We start from the raw sequence: 18014 nt of genomic DNA on the forward strand, positions 1-18014 counted from the left end.
CAGTCCAGCCTGTGAGCGCCATTCACTTAGTGAGCGGAAGAAGATGGTTTAAACAGCCGGGAATGGAGACACCGCGGCCCCGGGGTAAGGCAGCGAGCAGCAGCCTCCTTACAGCAGCACATCGCTTTGGGAGCGTGTCCGCAGATGGGCTCAGAGATCAGCACTGAGTCCGGGGGAAGTTCAGGGGGAGTCGGGGTCTGTGTGTAACAGGTGGAGTGAAGAAAGAACTGGTCTCAGTGCGTGGAGTGAGTGGGGGAAGGGAGAGGCCATTCTCGGGCTGTGTGTGGATAGCGTGTGTCCCGGGTAAGGGAGACAGAATGGGAAGGATCTGCTGTTTACAATCATTGCTGCTTTCTCCCTGCAAACCAGTAGTGAACGTTCCTGCTTTAGTTCCAGTCTCACCGTGTTTGTTGTCATTGGACAGTGAGCGGTGGAAGCAGAGCCGGACACTGATGATTTATACAAAGAGCATCTATTGCAGGCACCGGGTGAGAAATGTGAAGGACATGTTTTAAACAGCGGCTCTTTGTTTCTGGTTGAACGGTTAGTGCCCTGGGAGAGGGGAGCAGCAATCTGAGCTGTGTAAAAGTCCGTGCTCCATCGGGTAGTCCCATTCCTGAAGCAGGGCAGGGGTTGGGTTGTGTCTGGATGTCAGTAAATTGCTGTAAATCTGCCCAACACACTTGGTGTGCAGAAGCTGAGTGCTGCAGTACTGCAGTGGAGTCAGACACTGACACTGTTTGTATCGCTGGCTTTTCTTTGTGAATGTTCATAATGAATATTAATTGAACGATTACATTCATCACTTTAGTCTTTTCTACCTCTCCTGTTCTTGAATGATCAGAGATACCTTCTCCTCCTACAGGTAAATAATGGAAGGAACCGGAACAAATGTGAAGTTTCCATCACCTGAGACATAAGGAACAGTGCAACCAGCTCCTTCTCACACACAGTAGGTACGGTACCTATCACAGTGTGAGGATACACAGACAGGTTATCCGAATTAAACATTTTTGTGGAGCTGAATGGCCTCCTCCCATTCCAGTATAACTGGCCCGAGGGGGCTGATGGACACCTCCTGTTCCTAATTTAACAGACTGGAGATACTGAGTGGCCTTCTTCTGTTCCTAATGTAATAAACACGAGGACCTTAATGGCCTCCTCCTGTTCATATGTAACAAGCTCTAGGGGCAGAATAACCTCCCACTATACCTTTGTTTCAGGCTAGAATGGGATGAAACATAGAAAATAGGTGTAGGAGTAGGTCATTTGGCCCTTCGAGCCTGCACCACCATTCAATATGATCATGGCTGATCATGCAACTTCAGTACCCCATTCCTGCTTTCTCTCCATACCCCTTGATCCCTTTAGCCATAAGAGCCACATCTAACTCCCTTTTGAATATATCTAACGAACTGGCCTCACCAACTTTCTGTGGTAGAGAATTCCACAGGTTCACAACTCTCTGAGTGAAGAAATTTCTCCTCATCTCGGTCCTAAATGGTTTACCCCTTTTCATTAGACTGTGACCCCTGGTTCTGGACTTCCCCAACATCGGGAATATTCTTCCTGCATCTAACCTGTCCAATCCCGTCAGAATTTTATGTTTCTATGAGATCCCCTCTCATTCTTCTAAATTCCAGTGAATATAAGCCTAGTCTCTCCAGTCTTTCTTCATATGTCAGTCCTGCCATCCCGGGAATCAGTCTGGTGAACCTTCGCTGCACTCCCTCAATAGCAAGAACGTCCTTCCTCAGATTAGGAGGCCAAAACTGTACACAATATTCAAGGTGTGGCCTCACCAAAGCCCTGTACAATTGCAGTAAGACCTCCCTGTTCCTATACTCAAATCCTCTTGCTATGAAGGCCAGCATGCCATTTGCCTTCTACACCGCCTGCTGTACCTGCATGCCAACTTTCAATGACTGATGCACCATGACACCCAGGTCTCATTGCACCTCCCCTTTTCCAAATCTGTCACCATTCAGATAATATTCTGCCTCCCTGTTTTTGCCACCAAAGTGGATAATCTCCCATGTATCTGCATTATACTGCATCTGCCATGCATTTGCTCACTCGCCTAACCTGTCCAAGTTAACCTGCAGCCTCTTAGCATCCTCCTCACAGCTCACACCGCCACCCAGCTTAGTGTCATCTGAAAACTTGGAGATATTACATTCAATTCCTTCATCCAAATCATTAATGCATATTGTAAATAGCTGGCGTCCCAGCACTGAACCTTGTGGTACCCCACTAGTCACTGCCTGCCATTCTGAAAAGGATCTGTTTATTCCTACTCTTTGCTTCCTGTCTGCCAATCAGTTTTCTATCCACATCAATACATTGCGCACAATACTATGTGCTTTAATTTTGCACACTAATCTCTTTTGTGGGACCTTGTCAAAACCCTTTTGAAAGTCCAAATACACCACATCCACTGGTTCTCCCTTGTCCACTCTACTAGTTACATCCTCAAAAAATTCTAGAAGATTTGTCAAGCATGATTTCCCTTTCATAAATCCATGCTGACTTGGACTGATCCTGTCACTGCTTTCCAAATGCATTGCTATTAAGTGTTTAATAATTGATTCCAATATTTTCCCCACTACCGATGTCAGGCATAATTCCCTGTTTTCTCTCTCCCTCCTTTTTTATGGATTGTAGCTACCCTACAATCCATAGGAACTGATCCAAAGTCTATAGCATGTTGGAAAATGACCACCAATCCGTCCACTATTTCTAGGGCCACTTCCTTAAATGCTCTGGGATGCAGGGACTATCAGGCCCTTGGGATTTATCGGCCTCAGTCCCATCAATTTCCCTAATACTATTTCCTGACTAATAAGGATTTCCTTCAGTTCCTCCTTCTCGCTAGACCCTCGGTCTCCTAGTATTTCCGGAAGGTTATTGGTGTCTTCCTTCGTGAAGACAGAACCAAAGTATTTGTTTAATTGGCCTGCCATTTCTTTGTTCCCCATTATAAATTCACCTGATTTTGACGGCAAGAGACCTACATTTTTCTTCACTAATCGTTTTCTCTTCACATATCTATCGAAGTTTTTGCAGTCAGTTTTTATGTTCCCTGTAAGCTTACTCTCATACTCTGTTTTCCCCTTCCTAATTAAACCCTTTATCCTCCTCTGCTGAATTCTAAATTTCCCTCAGTCCTCAGGTTGCTGCTTTTTCTGGCCAATTTATATGCCTCTTCCTTGGATTTAACACTATCCTTAATTTCCCTTTTTAGCCATGTTTGAGCCACCTTCCCCATTTTATTTTTACTCCAGACAGGGATGTACAACTGTTGAAGTTCATCCATGTGATCTTTAAATGTTTGCCATTGCCTATCCACCATCACTCCTTTACGTATCACTCACCAGTCTATCCTAGACAATTCACGTCTCATACCATCAAAGTTACCTTTCTTTAAGTTCAGGACCCTAGTCTCTGAATTAACTGTGTCACTCTCCATCTTAATGATGAATTCTACCATGTTATGGCCTCCTTCAGTTCTTATGTAACAGGCTCCAGGGGCTGAATAGCCACTTCTATTCCTGTGTAACAGACTCCAGGGGCTGAGTGCCCTCCTCCAGTTCCGATGTAACAAGCTCGAGGGGCTGAATGCCCTCCTCCTGTTCCCATGATTCAGTCCTGAGGGGATGAATGCCCTTCTCCTATTCCTAATGTAACAAACCCGAGGGGCATAATTATGTCCTGCTATTGCTTTCTAACTCTAATTGCTGATTGGCCCTCTCCAGTTCCTAATGTAATAGGCTCGAGGAGCTGAATGGCCTCCTCCTGTTCCTACATAACATTCTCGAGGGTTTGAATGGCCCTCTCCTGCTCCCATGTCACAGGGTCAAAGGGCTGAATGGCCTGCTCATGATCCTAATTTAACATGCTTGGGGGCTAAATGTCCTCCTCCAGCTCCTATATAACATGCAGGAGGGGCTGAAAGGCCTCCTCCAATTCCTCTAACAGGCTCAAGGGGATGAATGGTCACCCCCTGTTCCTGGTTAACAATTCCGTGGGGTGGAATTGGCCTACTCCTGTTCCTATGTAACAGACCCGTGGGACTGAGTGGTCTTCTCCTGTTCCTAATGTAAGAAGCTCGAGGGGATGAAAAACTTCCTGCTGGTCCCATGTCACACAATCAAAGGCTGAGTGGTCTGCTCATGTTTCTAATATTAGAGAGGCTGAATGGCCTCTTCCTCTTCCCATGTAACAGAATGGAAGGGCTGAATGGCATCCTCCTGATCCAATGTAACAGGCTTGAGGGGAAGAATGGCCTCATCCTGTTCCTGTCTAACAACTCTAGGCGCTGAACAGCCACCTCCTGTTCCTGTGTAATAAGTTAGATGGGATGAGTGGCCTCCTCCAGTTGCAATATAACATGTATGACTGGATTATTGGCCTCTTCCAGTTCCTATAACATTCTCAAAGGGGCTGAATGGCCTCCTCCAGTTCCTACATAACATACTTGAGGGTCTGAATGGCCTACTCCTATTCCGATGTGAAAGGCTCGAGGTGGCTGAATGGCCTCCTCTTGTTCCAAAGTAAAAGGCTCCAGAGGATGAATGGCCTCCTCTATTCCTGTGTAACAGTATCCAGTTGATGCATCACCTCCACCAATTCCTTTATAGCAAGGCTGAGGTACTGAATGCCACCTCCTGTTCATATGCAACAAACTCGATGATCTGAATGGCTTCCTATTCATTTGTAACAGGTTCGAGGGGCTGAATGGCGTCCATCTATTCCTGTAAAGCAGACTCCAAGGCTGAACGGCCCACTCCAGTTCCTAATGTAACAGAGTCGAGGAACTGAATGGCCTCCCCCCTGTTCCAATGTAACAGGCTCGAGGGACTGAATGGCCTCCTCCTGTTCCAATGTAACAGGCTCAAGGGATTGAATGGCCTCCTCCTGTTCCTTATGTAACAGACTCGAGGGACTGAATGGCCTCTTCCTGTTCCTTATGTAACAGACTCGAGGGATTGAATGGCCTCCTCCTGTTCCTTATGTAACAGACTCGAGGGACTGAATGGCCTCTTCCTGGTCCAATGTAACAGGCTCAAGGGACTGAATGGCCTCCTCCTGTTCCTTATGTAACAAGCTCGAAGGGATGATTTGCCTCCAGGTTCCATGTGCTGAAAGGCCTCCTCAAGTTCCCAGATCCAGGGACTGTTCTTCCCGTTGTTTTGGAAATAGCATCGGGCAGTAAACAGGAGCTCAATGCTTCTTGCCCACCAGCTCTCTGATCAGCGCTCCTCGCGCTGATTATGTTTTCTCATCTCACTCAAACGTCCCCAAATGTTGCTTTCTTTTCCATCACCTCTAAGGTTATTACCCAAGTTTACATCGAGCACATCGTGATCTCACCAGTAACAGCACTTTCCCGACGGTTATCCACGAGGCTGCTTCTGATATTTTCTTCCACGTAAATGTTAATTTCCGTAAGTAACTGAAAATCTTCATTTCTACAGCAACAACAAACAATTGCATTTATGACAGATACAGAGTGAATCTCACACTCACTCACTGTACCACAGACTGACAGATACAGAGTGAATCCCACACTCACTCACTGTACCACAGACTGACAGATACAGAGTGAATCCCACACTCACTCACTGTACCACAGACTGACAGATACAGAGTGAATCCCACACTCACACACTGTAGCCCTGACAGATATGGTTTATATAATGTACTAATAGCTCGTCTCTACTCCAAATATTTCTGAATCGCATTCATCCAATATAATGTGAAAAACTATTGTCTGTTGAAGCTGTCTCTGATCTGTAAATTTAATAGATATAGCATAAAGCACAATCTCATGTACCAGAAACTGACAGGTACAGAATGAAACACACACTCAAATACCAGAAACAGAGAGGTACAGAGAGGTACAGAATAAATCCCACATTCACATCACAGAAACTGACAGGTACAGCATGAAACCCACACCCGCGTATCTGAGCAATAAAATGCAAGTAAATCCCATACTTGCCTATCGGAAACTGACAGGAAAACACTCACACACCAGAGACTGATGGAACGAGTTTAGTCACTCTTACTCCAGTATCAGGCTCACACAATCGTTTTTTCAGTAATTCGGATGATAACTAATATGCTCTCAATGTGGCCCATTTAATTAGTGATAAAAGCAACTTGTGAAACAATCCCATTTTTGCTAATTTAATTTGTGACAAAAAGATGGTCTGAGCATGCACTAAATACATGCTGCTCCTCCCCTCCCCACACAGTGCTTAAACCGACGGGAAGGGCCCATGTGAGCTCCCCTCCCCCAGCTCTGTCAGCGGCTGCCGTTTCCTCTGTGCTGGGCTGATGATCATTGAACACATCAGGGAGCGGAGATATCCCGGGCCCGAGTAAGGGAGCAAACAGCAGCCTCCTTACAGCAGCTCATCGCATTGGGACTGTGTCCGCCGATGGGCTTTGTTTCGGGGTAAGTTCAGCGGCAGTCGGGGGCTGTTTGTAAGAGGTGGAGTGGAGCAGGAAGTAGTTCCGGAACATGGAGTGAGTGGGGGAAGGGAGAGGCCATTCTCAGGCTGTGTGTACAGTGTAAGGTAACAGAGAAAGTAAATCACCTCGCTCTTTCAAATCATTGCTTCTTTCTTTCCCCAAATCAATAATGAATATTCCTGATTGAGTTCCAATCTCACCATGTCTGTTGTTCTTGGAGAGTGATCACTGGAAACACAGCCTGAGAGTGAGGATGTGAGGAGTTTCACAAAGTGCATCTATTGCAGGCACCAGGATAGGAGTGTGACAGGAGACATTTCAAAAATGGGTTATTTTGTTTCGGTGTGTTGAATTCTCCAGAACCGTGTTGTTGGTGATCGAGAGATACATTGTTGCTCCCTCAGATACATCAGAATTCGATCACTGTGACATTCTGTTACTGACACACATCCGCAACTCGGTTGCAATAGAGTGAGATCAATTGTTGTACAGCCCAGGTATCTGTGGTTATATTCCAGGAAACGATTCAGAATTGTACAGGTAGTCCCATGGGAGTGGGAGATACAAACCTGGACTGTACCAATCGGGTGTTCCCATTCATGGACCAGTGCTGGGTTTGGGTTGTGTCTGGATGCTGATAACTTACTATAGAACCGTCCTGTACACCTGGTGTGGGGAATCTGAGTGCCGCTGTACTGCAGTGAGGTCAGACAATGACACTGTTTGTGTCGCGGATTCCTCTCTCCAGATACTTTGCTTTATTATAATCAAACACGTTAGTTATAACTTTATTTTTATATTCTGTCCATTACCTGTCCATATCATAACTAATATTGTTCTCCTATTATTAATTCTCAGAGCAAAATACTTCAACAAGCCAGAATAAATTTGATCTTTCCTCAACCCAGAACACAAGGAACAGTGCAGGCAGCTCCTTCTCTCGCACATTATCACTCACAGCACGCAGAGATAGAGAACTGACCTCAATCATATTGTCACAGGCAGCAGAAGCTGTCAGTCCCAAAGTGATCCAAATTTCCAGAGTTATATTATGAATCCCACAGTCACTTGGAGCAGTACAATAATATGTTGTTTCAAAGTCCAATCATATCACATTGAAAGGCAGATCCAATTTCACTCCCTTACTCACACACATGAACAGATAGACACTGACACGGTGTCAATGTACACTGACTCTCAAACCCAGCAGCTAACATACAAGAGCAGTGAAACGGAGGGAGTGGACTGAACCAAACCTCCTCCTGAGACAGTCATCGATAACCTCAAACTATTATCCGCCTACAGCAGGTGGAGAAGGATCCAAATCCAACAGTCACAAAGAGCAAGAATAGCTCAGTACAAGAGACTGTCAATTACATAACCAATCCCACACTCTCACACATCACCAGTCTAACAGATACATAATCAATCCCACACTCACACACATCACCAGTCTAACAGATACATAATCAATCCCACACTCTCACACATCACCAGTCTAACAGATACATAATCAATCCCACACTCTCACACATCACCAGTCTAACAGATACATAATCAATCCCACACTCACACACCACCAGTCTAACAGATACATAATCAATCCCACACTCTCACACATCACCAGTCTAACAGATACATAATCAATCCCACACTCACACACATCACCAGTCTAACAGATACATAATCAATCCCACCCTCTCACACATCACCAGTCTAACAGATACATAATCAATCCCACACTCACACACATCACCAGTCTAACAGATACATAATCAATCCCACACTCACACACATCACCAGTCTAACAGATACATAATCAATCCCACACTCTCACACATCACCAGTCTAACAGATACATAATCAATCCCACACTCACACACATCACCAGTCTAACAGATACATAATCAATCCTACACTCTCACACATCACCAGTCTAACAGATACATAATCAATCCCACACTCTCACACATCACCAGTCTAACATACATAATCAATCCCACACTCACACATCACCAGTCTAACAGATACATAATCAATCCCACACTCTCACACATCACCAGTCTAACAGATACATAATCAATCTCACACTCACACACATCACCAGTCTAACAGATACATAATCAATCCCACACTCACACACATCACCAGTCTAACAGATACATAATCAATCCCACACTCACACACATCACCAGTCTAACAGATACATAATCAATCCCACACACAGTACCAGAGACTGAGAGAAACATAATGATTCATACACTCAGACACATTGAATGACAGATTGAGAAAGAATCACAATCACTTACAGTACCTGAGATTGACTGACTGACTGATAGTGAAACCCACACTCCCGTACCAGGCCCTTACAGTTACAGACAAATACTCACACTCACATACCAGAGACAGATAGTTAGAGAGTGAACTCCACAGTCACGCACCAGAAACTGACCGGTACAGAAAAAAAAAAACACTTTTTTGCTTTCCAGCGACTGATAGAAACAGAGTAATACCCACACTCACATGGCAAAGACTGACAAATACAGACTAAAAACAACACTCCCACAACAAAAACTTGCAGGTACTGATTAAAGCCCTTACTCAAATATCAGAAACACAGATACAGAATAAAACCCACACTCACTTCCTAGAGATGGACAGATACAGAATAAAACACCAGAGAGTGACAGGTAGAGAGTAAAATCAACACTCAGCTGAAAGTGACTGACTGATTCAATGTCAAACCCACAATACCACAGCTGTACCAGACACTTAAAGGCACAGAATGAAATCAACATTCATATAATAGCAACTGACGGGTACAGAAAACATATACACATTAACATACCAGTGCCAGACAGGTAGAATGTGATAAACTCCACACTCACATAACAGAAACTGTGACCTATAGAATATAATCCCATTCATAACAGAAACAGAGAGATACAGATAAAAAGTGCCACACTCTCACAAGAGACTGACAGGTACAGAGTGAAATCCACATTCACAACTTGAATAATTCACACATTCACATAACAACAACTGACAGGAGGAAAACCCACATACACATCCCAGAGACTGACATTCACAGAATAATACCCACACTCACATACAATAGACTGACAGATGCGGAATAAACCCCACACTCACATACCATAGACTAACAGATAGAGTAAAACCCACATTCGCATACCATAGACTAACAGATACAGAGTAAACCCCATACTCACATACCATAGACTAACAGATACAGAGTAAAACCCACACTCACATACCATAGACTGACAGATACAGAGTAAATCCTACACTCACACCAAAGACTAATAGATACAAAGTGAAATCACACTCGCATCTCAGAAAATGACAACTCTAGAGTAAAATCCACTCATGAAAGTGAGTGACAGATAAAGAATAAAACGCACACTCACATCCCAGAGAGTGAAAGATACAGACAAAAATGTACATTCATGTTACCGAGATTGAAACATAGAGATAATACCCAAACCCATATACCAGAAACTGACAGGTACACAGAAAAACCCACACTCAAATCCCAGAGACTGACAGATAAAGAATAAAACTCTCACACACATCCTCGAGAGTGATAGATACAGCCTAAAATATGCACTCCCTTACCAGAAACTGGGAGGTATTGTACTGATTAAAACACTTACTCATATAACACAAGCTGACAGGTACAGAGTAAAATCCACACTCACACAAGAGATACTGAAAGGTGCAGAATGAAACAACAATATCAACTTATATTTATATACTATAAACTATCAGGTACAGGACAAAACCCACACTCACATACCAGAAACTGGCAAACACAGAATAAAACCCACTCTCACATACCAGAAACTGGCAGATACAGAATAAAACCCAAACTCACATCAGAGAAACTGAAAGGTGCAGAATGAAGCCCCACTCAAATACCAGAAACAGACAGATACAGACAAAAGCCCACATTACCTGAAACTGACTGAGAGTAAAACCCACACTCACCTACCAGAGATTGAAATTTACAGATACACTTCACACATATACCAGAGACTGAAAGGTAGAGAGTGAAAACCACACTCACACACCAGTAACTGACAGATACAGATTACAACCCACACTCACATATCAAACACTGACAAATAAAGAGTAAAACCGCACTCACAAAGAAAATCAACACTCAAATACCAAAAATTGACAGTGCCAGAGGAAAACCACAATCGCAGAGTAGAAACAGTCATGGACAGAGTAAAATGCACACTCACATTTCAGAAACTGATAGGTACAGAATACAGCTCGCATTCACATAACAGAAACTGACTGGGATAGAGGCATCGCAAATTCATTATCTTCTGCAGTCTCCTGAAGCGAGGATGACTTGCTTCCACGCCAAAAAGGGATGAGATCACAATTTTTTCAATGAAGGACCTAATATTCCAAATCCCAAACTACATCTTGAAGGTGGAAGATGCCTGTGCGTGGATTTTTTTAACATGTGGTGGCCGTTGCACACCAGCCACCACATGGGCTTGACCGAGCTAGGTCTTGGTCCAGTGGCAAAGAGGAATTGCAAACTAACATACCAGGGACTGACAAGTATAGAGTGAAATCCACACTCGCAACAAAAACTGTTATATACAGAGTAAAATTCACACTCACATACCATAGACTGAGAGATAGAGTAATACCCACACACAAATATCAGAAACAGACAGACACAGGTAAAACCCACAGACATATCAGAAAATGACAGGGACTGTGTAAATCTGACACTCACATACCAGAGAATGTAAGATACAGAATGAAACCCACACTCACTTACCAGTAATTGACAGGTACAGAATGAAAACCTCTCTTCCATACCATAAACTTACAGGTATAAAGGAAAAGCCACACTCCCTAACCAGAGACTGACAGATACAGAATAAATACTACACTCACTGGTGGGCATAGTCTATAGGCCCCCTAACTAACTACACTGTTGGATGGAGTATAAATCAAGAAATAATGGAGGCTTGTAAAAAATGAATGGAAATAATCATGGACAATTTTAATCCTCATATTAATTAAACAAATCAAATACGCCATGGGTAGCCTTGAGCATAGCATGTATCTGGGATAGTTTCTTTAAACAGTACATTGCGGAACCAACCAGGGAGCAGGCTATCTTAGATCTGGTACTGTGTAATGAGAACATAAGAAATAGGAACAGGAGCACGCCATTTGGCCCCTCGAGCCTGCTCCGCTATTTAATAAGAATGTGGCTGGTCTGATCATGGACTCATCTCCACTTCCTTGCCCGCTCCTCATAACCCTTTATTCCCTTATCACTCAAAATATGTCTATCTCCGCCTTAAATATATTTAATGACCCAGCCACCATAGCTCTCTGGGACAGAGAATTCCACAGATTTACAACCCCAAGAGAAGAAATTCCTCCTCATCTCAGTTTTAAATGGGCAACCCCTTATTCTGAAACTATGTCACCTAGTTTTAGATTCACCCTATGAGTGGAAATATCCTCTCTGCATCCACCTTGTCGAGCCCCTTCATTATCTTATATGTTTCAATAAGATCAGCTCTCATTCTTCTGAACTCCAATGAGTATAGGCCCAACCTACTCAACCTCTCTTCATAATCAACCCCCTCATCTCCGGAATCAACCTAGTGAACCTTCTCTGAACAGCCTCCAATGCAAGTATATCCTTCCTTAAATAAGGAGAGCAAAACTGCACGCAGTACTCCAGGTGTGGCCTCACCAATACCCTGTACAGTTGTAGCAGGACTTCTCTGCTTTTATATTCTATCCCCCTTGCAATAAAGGCCAACATTCCATTTGCCTTCCTGATTACTTGTTGTACCTGCATACTCACTTTTTGTGTTTCATGCACAAGGATGTCCAGGTCCCTCGGTACTGCAGTACTTTGCAATTTTTCTCCATTTAAATAAAAATGTGCTTTTTTATTTTTTCTGCCAAATTGGACAACCTCACATTTTTCCACATTATACCCCATCTGCCAAATTCCTGCCCACTTACTTCGCCTGGCTATATCCCTTTGCAGATTTTGTGTGTCCTCACAACTTGCTTTCCCACCCATCTTTTTATCATCAGCAAACTTGGTTACATTACACTCTGTCCCTTCATCCAAATCGTTAATATAGATTGTAAATAGTTGAGGCCCCAGCACCAATCCCTGCGGCACCGCACTAGTTAATGTTTGTCAACTGGAAATTGATCCATTTATCCCGACTCTCTGTTTTCTATTAGTTAACCAATCCTCTATCCATGGTAATATAATATCCTCAACCCGCGAACTTTCATCTTGTGCAGTAACCTTTTATGCGTCACCTTATCGAATGCCTTCCAGAAATCCAAATACACCACATTCACTGGTTCCCCCTTTTCCCACCCTGCCCATTACATCCTCAAAGAACTCCAGCAAATTAGTCAAACATGATTTCCCTTTCATAAAACCATGCTGACTCTGCTTGACTGAATTATGCTTTTCCAAATGTCCTGCAACAGATGTTAGGCTAACTCATCTTGTAACACTGTTGTGAAGCACCTTGGGACATTGTACTATATTAAAGGTGCGATATAAATAAAAGTTACAGGTTTGTGCGCTGCCATAGAGATTCATGGAGCTGTAGTGCCCATGTGTGGCCACCTTTGCAAAAGAGCAATGTATGGGCGGGGCTTCAGGGTCCCAGTGAACCCAGCCAGAGTCAGCACCTTCAGGGGAGGAGAGGGAGGAGCACCAGTGAGTGTGGAACTGAACCCAGCCAGAGTCAGCACCTTCAGGGAAGAAGAGGGAGGGGAACCAGTGAGTGTAGAACTGAACCCAGGCAGAGTCAGCACCTTCAGGGTAGAAGAGGGAGGGGAACCAGTGAGTGTAGAACTGAAACCAGGCAGAGTCAGCACCTTCAGGGGAGAAGAGGGAGGGGAACCAGTGAGTGTAGAACTGGACCCAGCCAGAGTCAGCACCTTCAGGGAAGAAGAGGGAGGGGAACCAGTGAGTGTAGAACTGAACCCAGGCAGAGTCAGCACCTTCAGGGGAGGGAGAGGGAGGGGCACCAGTGAGTGTAGAACTGAACCCAGCCAGAGTCAGCACCTTCAGGGGAGGAGAGGGAGGGGAACCAGTGAGTGTAGAACTGAACCCAGCCAGAGTTGTTGGTGAAAACTGGGTGTGGAGGATAAGCTGTCTTCAGACATTCGATGTGTTTGTGTTTGAATTTCAGGACAGGGAGGATGGAGAGTGTATGGGACGGGGATTTAGAGTTTTGGAGGAACACGGGAGGCAAGAATGTTCCATGAAATCTAGAATTGTTCTGAATTTCTGTCCTGTACTTACAGTAATGATTTTTGTAAACTCTTTTTCCAGGGCATCAGAAGAGCAGGATTTGCAGACGGGAAACTCAAACCAAACATCACGTCAAAATCTGACAGTCACTCGATTCCTCAGGACCTGAATATCATCGGCCTTTGAATGTGGAAGGAGAAATGCTTGTCTGTTCTGTCTGTGGGAACAGATTTCAAACATCAGTGTGACTGGAAAAGCACCGAGACACACACACACCCGAGTGAGAGTGTTCCAGTGCACTGACTGTGGAAAGAGCTTTAACCAGTTACACAGCCTGAAAAAACATCTCGCCATTCACAGCGGGGAGAAACCGTATACGTGTTTTGTGTGTGGACGAGGCTTCAACTGAACAACCTGGAGCGACACAAGGACAACCACACCATGAAGAAACCGCGGGAATGTGGGGACTGTGGGAAGAGATTCAGATCCCCGTCTGAGCTGGAAAAACATCAACGCAGTCACACTGGGAAGAGGCTGTTCATCTGCTCCGTGTGTGGGGATCGATTCACTCGGTCAAGCGACATGTTGACACACCAGCGAATTCACACCGGGTTGAGACCGTATACCTGCCCCGTGTGTGGGGAGGGATTCACTTGTTATTCCAACCTTCTAACTCACCAGCGAATTCACACTGGGGACAGGCTGTTCACCTGCTCTGAGTGTGGGGAGGAATTCACTTGTTCATCCAACCTCCTAACTCACCAGCGAGTTCACTCTGGGAAGAGCCCAGTCACCTGCTCCGTGTGTGGGGAGGGATTCGCTCGGTCATCCCATCTGATGGTACACCAGCGAGTTCACTCTAGGGAGAAGCCGTTCACCTGCTCCGTGTGTGGGAAAGAATACGTTCCGTCATCCTACCTGCTAAGACACCAGCGAGTTCACAAGTGATTGCAGGGTTTGGATTCTGCTGTTATCCCAGACTGAATCGTGTCCATTCTGACAGTTGGGGTTTCTTTCTGCTGATATTGATGACCCCTAACTGGGCTGGAGTTTAATATTCTGGATATTTGACCATTTAATCAACGGGAAAAGGGTCAGATAAAAATAATGCTGATTGTGTTTGCATCCATACTTAACTCTTTTTAAAGGGATTTCTTCAAATACTGGAAGTTGCAACAAATGGAGCTAAACTTTGTTAACAATTGATAATAAAATGAATTGAATCTGCGGGTTGGGTTTGGATTTCTCTGGGATGGAGCCGGACATGATGTTCCTTGAAATACCGCCGGTGTCCAGTGGATGATGCTGTCCCACCAACTAACTCTGACTGTCCGGAGAGTGACTGCCCCCTAGAGCATGAGGAATGTGGGCAACTCAGGGTCAGACACCGAACTCACTCATCCCACAGGGACCTGACACACTGCCCCCTCCCTGGGGCAGCTCAGGGTCAGACACTGAACATACTGCATCCCACAGGGACATCACACACTGCCCCCTCCCTGGGGCAGCTCAGGGTCAGACACTGAACATACTGCATCCCACAGGGACATCACACACTGCCCCCTCCCTGGGGCAGCTCAGGGTCAGACACTGAACATACTGCATCCCACAGGGACATCACACACTGCCCCCTCCCTGGGGCAGCCGCAGGTCAGACACTGAACATACTGCATCCCACAAGGACATCAGTCACTACTTCCTCGCTGGGGCAGCCCAGGGTCAGACACTGAACATACTGCACCCCACAGGGACATCACACACTGCCCCCTCCCTGGGGCAGCTCAGGTCAAACACTGAACATACTGCACCCCACAGGGACAGCACACTCTGCCGCCACCCTGGGACGGATCAGGGTCAGAACTTGGAATGGGAAGGGGAGGATCCAGTTGTTGTCGACCATGTAGGAACCAACGACGTAGGTAGGACTAGGAATGAGTTTCTGCTGAAAGAGATGGAGGAGTTGGGGTCCAAATGAAAAAACTGAACCTCAAAGGTAATAATCTCTGGATTGTTACCTGAGCCACACACCAATTGTTACAGGGATAAGCAGATTAGAATGTTAAATGTGTGGCTCAAATGGTTATATGGGAGGCAGGCATTTTGTTTTACGTGCACTGGCACCAGCACTGGGCAAAGAGGGAGCTCTTTCCTTGTGATGGGCTCCACTTGAACTGGGCAGGAACCAGTGTCCTGATGAATTGAATATCTAGGGCAGTAAACAGGGCTTTAAAATAATTAAGACTGGGTGGGGAGATCCAGGAAAGTACAGCACGGTTTAGATACAGAGAAAAAGCAACAAGAGACATGTCAAGGCTCTAGAGCAGAGCAGAGCAGAATTTTGGGTAAAAATAAGCAGAATGGGTCAGGAAGGGACAGAGAGAGTAACAAAGGTAATAGGGCATTACTGACTGAGGAGACATCAAGGAAAAATAGAATTTGGAACTGATGCCCTACATCCTAGAGTACTGAAAAGGGTAGCTATAGAAATAGTGGATGCATTGGTTGTCATGTTCCAAAATTCCATAGATTCTAGAATGGTTCCCATGGTTTGGAAGGTAGCAAATGTAACTGGGCTATTTAAGAAAGGAGGGAGAGAGAAAACGGGGAACTGCAGACCAGTTAGCCTGACATCAGCAGTAGGGAAAATGCTGAATTCTATTATTAAGGATGTGGTAACAGGCACCTAGAGAATATTAAGATTAGGCAGAATCAACACAGCTTTATGAAAAGGAAATTATGTTTGAGAAATCTGTTAAGAGTTTTTTGAGGTTGTAACTAGCAGAACAGATAAGTAGGAACCAGTGGATGCGGCGTATTTAGATTTTCAGAAGGCATACGATAAGGTGCCACATGAGGTTATTGAACAAAATTAGGGCTCAAAGGGATTGGGGGCAATATACTAGCATGAATTGAGGATTGATTAATGGACAGAAAACAGAGAGTAGGAATAAACGGTTCATTTTCAGATTAGCAGGCTGTAACTGGTGGTGTACCACAAGGATTGGTGCTTGGGTCTCAGCTATTCACAATATATATCAATGGATGAGAGGACCAAATGTTAACAGTTGGTCGTCTCTGGCCCAGCATCCTTGGGACCTGACTAGTGCCGGACCATAGAATTTTCCGGACCACGGGAGGTCAGCTGCTGACAGCAACCCGGACTTGTTCTGTCATGCATGGGGAGAGAAGGGACGGGATGGGAGAGAAGCGGCGGGGTGAGAAGCAGCAGAAGCGGCGGGGCGGGGGGGAGAGAGAGCTAAGCCGCCGATCTTCGCGCTGAGCCACGTCAGCGACAGGGGGAGAGCGGGCGGCGGCAGGGGGTTGTAATGGTTCACATTAAGGACACACATAATATAATAACAAGGCATTGTTGTGTGTAATGTACCACATTATAATGCCAGAGACCCGGAGAATTTGAAGGGAACTTGATGAATGGTCTGAGAATAATTATGTTATGGGCAGGAGGGTAAGACTGACCACTGGCTGTGCTCCTAGAAGTGCAAATACACCCCGCTCTTACAGCTGTGTGGGGCAGAAGAAACAGACAGAAGGGCGGATATAGAATGACAGACTTTCCAATCTGCTGTCCATTCCATTATAACCAAGTACCGCGACCTCTGCTGCAGACCCGGGGATCACAGGATGGGGTAAATAACAACCATCGCAATGAAATGAAGGGACACCTGATCAGTGGACTCCTGGTAAACTAGGGGAGTGAGTCGGAGCTGGAAATCCAAATAGAGAAATACTAATGATTAAAAAGGGTTAGATTCCAGAACTTCCTGTTCATCGAGTTAAACCTGTGGGGCTAAGGACGCGGGAGTAAAACTGTGAGTGAGGCCTTGATGGCTGTGACGGCTCCCGTGAGACTCCGCATTAGATCCCAGCAGAGAATCCGGCTGTAGATCCCCACAGACCATGGCACTGAAGGATTCTATCACGGCTCTTTAAAGAGAGGAAACATTCCCGATAAACCATTACACACAAAGGGATAGTCCCAGAGATTCAGAACACATGGGAACAGCTCTTGGAGTTTGTCCACAGCTGAATGGGACCTTGAGGTCCGGTGTCGATTGGTGGAAATTCAGCGCCAGGATCAATTGCTCTGAGACTCTCTTCGCCGAATTCGCTGATCTCCGGCCACTCTGAGCAAAGCCGAGCCTCTCCCTGCCATGGCCAATGATTCCGGCAGGGAATGGTTTGTAAAGTTAGCTCATACCTCACCTGGGAG

The 18014-nt window shown here is 45.2% G+C and overlaps 1 protein-coding gene across 3 annotated transcripts; it reads left to right on the forward strand.

Annotated features, from left to right (window-relative positions):
- Window positions 1-15011, forward strand: LOC139273778 (zinc finger protein 664-like). 3 transcript variants are annotated; one of them, XM_070890868.1, is made up of 4 exons: window positions 1-84; window positions 866-956; window positions 5334-5447; window positions 13865-15011. In XM_070890868.1, exon 4 carries the CDS (start codon window positions 14225-14227, stop codon window positions 14729-14731), a length of 507 nt encoding a protein of 168 aa, XP_070746969.1. In that variant the 5' UTR covers window positions 1-84; window positions 866-956; window positions 5334-5447; window positions 13865-14224; the 3' UTR covers window positions 14732-15011. The 3 variants fall into 3 exon arrangements, with proteins under 3 accessions (XP_070746969.1, XP_070746970.1, XP_070746971.1); XM_070890869.1 differs by lacking the exon at window positions 5334-5447; XM_070890870.1 differs by lacking the exon at window positions 5334-5447 and having other exon boundaries at window positions 866-952.
- The last annotated feature ends 3003 nt before the right edge of the window (window positions 15012-18014 follow it).

This window comes from Pristiophorus japonicus, chromosome 9 (assembly GCF_044704955.1).
Source record: "Pristiophorus japonicus isolate sPriJap1 chromosome 9, sPriJap1.hap1, whole genome shotgun sequence".
Classification (NCBI taxonomy): domain Eukaryota; kingdom Metazoa; phylum Chordata; class Chondrichthyes; family Pristiophoridae; genus Pristiophorus; species Pristiophorus japonicus.

Coding starts and splice junctions, on each gene's coding strand:
- LOC139273778 (XM_070890868.1), top strand. CDS start 14,225: ATGAAGAAACCGCGGGAATGTGGGGACTGTGGGAAGAGATTCAGATCC.